This window comes from Octodon degus, unplaced genomic scaffold, assembly GCF_000260255.1.
Source record: "Octodon degus isolate 3935 unplaced genomic scaffold, OctDeg1.0 scaffold00049, whole genome shotgun sequence".
Lineage (NCBI taxonomy): Eukaryota > Metazoa > Chordata > Mammalia > Rodentia > Octodontidae > Octodon > Octodon degus.
Genome location: NW_004524625.1, coordinates 2999736 through 3006347, shown reverse-complemented (window position 1 = coordinate 3006347; position 6612 = coordinate 2999736). Strand labels below are relative to the sequence as shown.

Genomic DNA, 6612 nt, shown 5'->3' with positions numbered 1-6612 from the left:
GCCCCCTGAGGGTTGTTATTAATACAAAGGCAGCCTTCGCTTTGCTGGCTTCCAACTCACAAAAATTTCAGTTCTCACAGTTTAAATATTGTCAATCCCTTAACAATACAATTCAACTCAATTGCAGCTAACATTATATTTTTGGCCTTATTTTGTTCCATTTTGCTTTGTTTGAAAATTTTACTGCTAGATCTTCAGTCCCCAAATCATTACTGGAACAACAGAATATCAAATAAGTGGTCAACCAGGCTGGGGAGATAGCTCAGTAGAATAAGCACTTGCCTGACAAGTGCAAGGTCATGAGTTCAATCTCTAGTACTGGAATAAATAAATAAAAGTGGTCAACCAACTCACTTCTGACAAAGTCTGTTACTGATTAGTCCTTATATATCTGTTATTTAGTTCATGTACAGGGAACAAAACATGGAGTTTAACTGCCTCTGTCTCCTGGTGATAAACTTAAAAAACATTTCACAAAATAAATACTAGAAAGTGGAAACCGATAAACAGTAATAAAAGGACAGCAGAGAACAAAAAATGATAATGTTGGATACAAAATTCTAACAAATGTATACAGAATTTTAGAAGAAGTAGCTGACCATGGAAACAGTGATACTGTTATCTCTTGAGACTCCAGAAATGCAGCTTGAGATTGAATGAAGATAAACTTACCAACATAAATGAACACAGCAATTGTGACAAAAAAGATGTTGTCCCAGAAGAAGTGATACTGGCAAAACCCTCCAAATTAAAGGAACTTAGAGATATTTCACAATATTGAAAGTACAGAGAATAAAATGTTGAAAGCTGATCCAAACTTAGCTAACATTTGCCAAGGCACAGGGAAGATACTTCTCCTATGCCATAAACTATTTGATAAGATGGAAAGCACTGTTCAAGTTGTTTTTGTAAGTTATTTTACAAAGAAGTAAAACACTGCAATTTTTGATATTTAAAATATCTGTAACCAACTTTAAGAGGTTTAGTTTGACAGAAATTTTTAAAGGTCACAAAATAATTCTAACTTTTTCTAGTAATTAAGATGGCTCTGCCTGCTTTTTAACCAGTGGGGTAATTTGTGTGAGTCCCACAATACCAAACAAAATGAAGACTGCCTGTATCTGTAACTTCTGACACAACAAAAAGCTATTATTTCGTAATTCTATCCTTTCCCCTGGTTCTTACAATCTGCTCAAACAAAAATGAATTTCAATTGATGTTGAGTGATACTAAAAAGATTTTTCAGGTGCTGAAAGTGACAAAAAAAAACCCAGACATATCTGAACACTTAATTCCTCACTCATTCATTAAAATATATACAACTTAATGATGAAAGATGGTTGAATAACTTGAAGAGTTATTCAATTTGTCTGCTGTGATAGTGCAGGATTTCAGGATCCTTTTTGTCCCTCATTCCCTGAACACAAAGGGAAAACAATGAATACATGGTAAAATTAATGACAGGGAAGCAATATAGGACTTCAGCATCAGCTAATACTATCTCTATACCACTTATTACAACCTCAGTCTGTGAAATGGGACTAATAATACTTTCTTTTTGTGGGACTGGGGAGATGGCTCTGTGGAATAAGCGCTTCCCTGGCAAGTGCAGGGCCTGAGTTCAATCCCTGGTTCTGAAAGAAAAAATAAATAAATAAATAATAATACTTTCTTTTTGAAATTACTGCAAAGATCAAATGAGATAAGACATGTGAAAGGATTAGCAAATTGTGGTACACAGCACTTAGATAATAATTATTAGCCTTAATATAACTATTATTAATACTATCATTAACAACAATTAACCTCCATTTTTAAAAAATACACTTTAAGCATATAATCAGAGTATTTTTCAACTATCAAATTCTTTTCCTCTAAGTCATTATAGACACCCACTACCTGCTATGGTTAGACAACCTGACCTCAACTTCCTCTAGATCATTTTGTCCCAAGTACATGCACAAAGGTCTGCCAACATATTCACTCTGTTCCTGCAACTCCTCTGATTCCTATGTTAAAAAGTCTTCTGTAGTCTTCTCAGAGTTCCTCTTCTAAGGACACTGAGAACTAAAGCCATTTCCCATTTCTCAGAGCTATCTGTCAGAACACTAGTATCTTGCTCTCTTGTAGTTCACATGACTCAACTGCCAGTTTTCTCTTTTGATTCTAATCCAAAATTTTGGTCCTAAACTGGGTCATTATTACCTATGTAGACTGATAAAGCTGCAAAGCATCTAAGACCAACTATGGCACATTCCTTTTCCCTACTAAACAATTAATTCCTCATATATTGAGCAATGTCTACTCTAATGCTTTTGGTGATAGAAAGCCTGCGTAACACTCAAGCTAACCTGTTCCATGATATCATCACTGATTAGAAAGCTTTTCCTTATACTGAAGCAAAACTTCCCTTACAATTAATTTCCTCCACCTACAGCTTTTAAAATTTTATTTATTTAGTTATGCATTTTGTGTGTGTGTGTGGCCAGTTCAGCCCACCAGGGGGCGGGGCTGGCTGGCATGTGGTGCTGGCGATTGAACCACAGTCCCTGTGCTTTGCTTAGCTTAGTTTGTTCTAAGTAGGTGCTTTAGACCACTGAGCCATCTCACCAGCCCAAATGGCAGAAGTGTTTTTTTTTTTTTTGCTCCGAATGCCTTCAAGGCATGACTGGCTGTCTTGTGTTGTGGGGATCGAACCACAGCAACCTGAGCCTGACTGCTTTGTTGAAGCAGCCACTTAAGAACTGAGCTAAGGGGCAGGCCCCCCACCTACAGCTTTTAGAGAAGCTGGGAATCTTCTAGAGAACTTCCAGATTCTAGTGAAACTGAGAAAGTTAACTACTTTTATGATAGCCTATTCAATATTTGAAGACTATTAAGTAAGAAGAAAAAGTTATATATTTCCAGCTGTCTTAGCTACTCTTCTCTCATTGCTGGGACAAATACCAGACACTCAAAATGAAGGAAGGAAAGGTTTAGTTAGCTCACAGTTACTGGAGGCTTCAGTCCACACTCAGCTGGCTCCAAGGCAGAGCAGCACACAGCAGAAAGCAACCTTTCATGGTGGAGGCAAAGAGCAAGAGCACAAGGGAGGGGTAGCAGCAGCTCAGGCAGCTAGCTTCTCTTCCCACCTTACATTGTAATGCAAATTACCTACCCCAGGGCAGGGGCAGCATCCACAACCACAGTAATCAATCACAAACTCCAGAAGCCACCCCAAGACTGCGTGAGGCTTTGGGGGGACACCTAGACACAAACCATAACACCAGCTCAGACAACATGATTTTAAGCCCTCTCCCTCATGGTCATGTTTCTCTGGACTAGGTGTGGACTTGTCAAAGTGATTTAACAACCAATTGATAGGGGCTGGTGAGATGGCTCAGTGGTCTAAAGCACCTACTTAGAACAAGCTTAACTAAAGCACAGGGACCGCGGTTCAATCCCCCAGCACCACATGCCAGTCAGCCCCACCCCTGGTGGGCTGAGCTGGCCACACACACACACACACACACACACATAAATAAAATTTTATAAAAAAAAAAACAACCAATTGATAAAAGTACCTCCTTTGCCAATATTCAGACTGCGAAGTACTCACACTATAAATGATCCTTTTGCTTATATTTCTCCACTAATATATAAAATTAATTTAAAGTAGCAGCTCAGAAAAAGTGACTCTCAGTCTAAATCATAGTCTCAAGAGAATGGTATTAAGAGTGCTACAAAAAGAGCTCTGAGGGGTGGGGAGATGGCTCAGTGGAATAAGCACTTCCCTGGCAAGTGCAAGGGCCTGAGTTCAATCTCCGGTTCTGCCACAAAAAAAAAAAAAAGAGTTCTGTTGTGTTTTTTCAACTTGGCCAACTACTAGAACACAATAAAGTAGGATTATTTGGCATAAAACTCTTACCTCTTTTCTATCAAACCAAACACACATAGATTGGAGGAGGATTCAACAATGGGAAAGTTTAAAAAAAGTTTTGCATCATGTCCTATGAAAGTGGGTCCATTTAAAAGAAAGCAGTAAGAGCCAAAGAATGTTCTCTAAATCTCAGAAGCAGGTACCTTAAAGTCAGATCAAACATCATGCTTTCAAAACTTGACCAAAGTTACAACAGAAAAAGAAGGGGCAGATTTCTCCTACCTTTGAAGGAACAACGACCTAGGAACACCCGCCCCCACCAGACATACACCCCAGATCTGGCCAGGCCAGCAATGCCTGCCTGTCAGGACAGTAACTAGATGTAGAACCTTAAGTACTCAGAAAGTGCATTCTGGAAGAATGTGTCCTCAGAGGATCATTAACTCCTAGGAAGTCAGATAAGACAGCATAGCAGGCGCGGGGACGAGGTCTCTCCTGCTCTAGGAGGCCTGGCACGAGGAAGAAGGTAGATCAGGGGCTGCCTTCTACTTCTGGTGCAAACTGACAGTTGGCTAGGCTTACTCAGAGGATCTCTGTCTGTTACCTGAAGACGCGGGAATAGGCGGGGGTGTCGAACCTCAGAAACGGTAACTGCCCTGAAGCAAGCGAGAAGGTCTCGTAAGCACGGGGCGGCAGAGAAAGACCGCAGCGCCCTGATGCCCTCAGAAGCACCCCCTTCTGCCGAGCCCTCCGGGAGGGGCAGTGGCGGCGGCCGCAGCAAGGCAGGTGTCGCGTGCCCTCGTTCTGTGGCGGCCGCACGCTCCCCGCCGCCGGCCCCGCCTGGCCGCCAGGTAGCAAGTCCTGTTCGCGGCCCGGCTCCTCCGCTTTCCCCTCAGGTCCAGCAGCGGCTCCCCACCGCCGCTCCGCCCCAACATGAAGGCCCCCGCCGCCAGCGCCGAGCCCCGTAGTCCTCACTTGACACCCGGACGCCGCGTCCGCCCCTAGGTGCCCGCGGCCCAGCGCGCCCCTCTCCGCCCCCGGCCGGCCTGGCGCCTGCCCTCGAGGCCAAGTTCGCCCTCCGCCGCCTCCTCCACACCGCGTCTCCGCACAGCTCGGTGCCCTAGCGCCGGCCTCAGGCCACACTCACAGAACTCGGCGATGTACGGGGTCACAGCGTAGTTCTGCTCACACCAGTCTAGCGTGGACGTCGTGGGGCCCCAGTAGCCCTGCCGTTCCAACGCGGGAGCCATCGCGCCAACCCTGCTCCCGCCGCCGCCCTGAGCCGCTCTCCAGCGCCTGGCTCGGCAGCTCCAAAGCTGGCTCGCGCCCCAGCGGCGCGCAGGCGCCCCGAGCCCCGCCCTCCTCCCCGAGGGGCGGAGCCAAGCTTGCCGCGGACTCCGGGCTGCCCGGCGGGAGGCCCCGCCCTCTTCCCCGAGGGGCGGAGCCAGGCCGGCCGACTAGCCCTGGCTGCCAAACGGGAGGCCCCGCCCACGGCTGCGGCCGCGGGGCAGGCGCAGCAAAGGCCACCCGCGGGCTGCGTCCTACTTCCCCGAGGGCTGGTGGGCTCCTTAACCGGGAAGGATGTGGGAGTGGGCTGCGGGCCAGCTAGGTGCGCCTCTGGTTGGTAGTTCCCGGTACCCTGGCGGCCCTCGTCTGTCAGGATGTGTCTGAGCCTTTACTGGTGTGTAGGCGGTTTGATTTAATTGGGGTGTGATGGATGAAACCTCTGTCGAGCCCCTGCTTGATTAAACCTGTACCATCAAAATGCAGGCCTCAAAGGGGGAGCCCAGAAACAATCCCCTCCGTTTAGGGGAAACTAATTATCTCGAAAAGGCATACAGCGTGTTCTGTGGCTTGCTTTTTTTTTTTTTTTTTTTTTTGCGGAGCCAGTTCTTTTTTTTTTTTTTTTTTTTGCGGAGCCAGGGATTGAACGCAGGCCCTTGTGCTTGCCAGGCAAGCACTTATTCCACTGAGCCATCTCCCCGGCCCCTACAGCGTGTTCTGATGACGAAGGGAAAGGGCAACAACCAAGGACCGAAAGGAGAGAGAAAAAGGGCTTCGAGCCTAAACAGTGTGCCAGATAGCGCAGAGTACCGTAGGCTTTGGTTCCAGGGAGCAGAGGTTCGTGCCTTTTGTATGTAATGTGCCCTACTCTCCAGGCAACCAGCAATCTCACACACTCTCAGCTGCAAGACTGGAAGCAACTCCAGTGTGGTCAGGGTGAGTTGTGAGTGCTCGCTTCGGCAGCACATATACTAAAACAGGGTGAGTTGTGAAAACATAGATCCAACCCCAGTTACCTTTCAAGTGCAGCTCCACCAAACTTTCCCCCACCCAGGAATGCGGGGGGGGTCACTGCCTGCCTTGGCACCCAAATGCAGTACGGCTGCCCCAGCTTTCCTCTCGGCTCCATTTGGTAACTCATGGCCTGTCCTTTGAATTTCAGCTGTCCGAAGCCCTCCGTGCCCTTTATTCACATCCTAGCAGGTGCCACCTCCTTTGTAGAAGTCCAAGCCTCCCTGCAAAGTGATCCTAGCCAATAACAGAGGCACAGCCTCTACTTGCGAGGTGCACAACCTACAAATAGAAGCAGCATACTTTAGCAGAAATAGGCTATTTGAGCGCTTTTTGTACAAACTGAGCTCCTGCTGTGTACTAGATTAGCTGGCAAGGTCTAAGAAGACAGCCTACAGAGAGGAAAAGTCGTTGAGGTAGGGAAGACTTCCATTTCTAAGCATATATATATATATATA

The 6612-nt window shown here is 46.2% G+C and overlaps 1 protein-coding gene across 2 annotated transcripts in view; it reads right to left on the bottom strand.

The window, feature by feature from the left end:
• Acer3 (alkaline ceramidase 3) overlaps positions 1–5196 on the bottom strand; it is a 158541-nt gene extending 153345 nt beyond the window's left edge. For both annotated transcript variants that reach the window (XM_004632523.2, XM_004632522.2), the window contains exon 1: positions 5007–5196. In XM_004632523.2, coding sequence (XP_004632580.1) covers positions 5007–5109 — 103 coding nt within the window. In that variant the 5' untranslated portion in view covers positions 5110–5196. The remainder of the gene's footprint in view (positions 1–5006) is intronic.
• Between the last annotated feature and the right edge of the window lie 1416 nt (positions 5197–6612).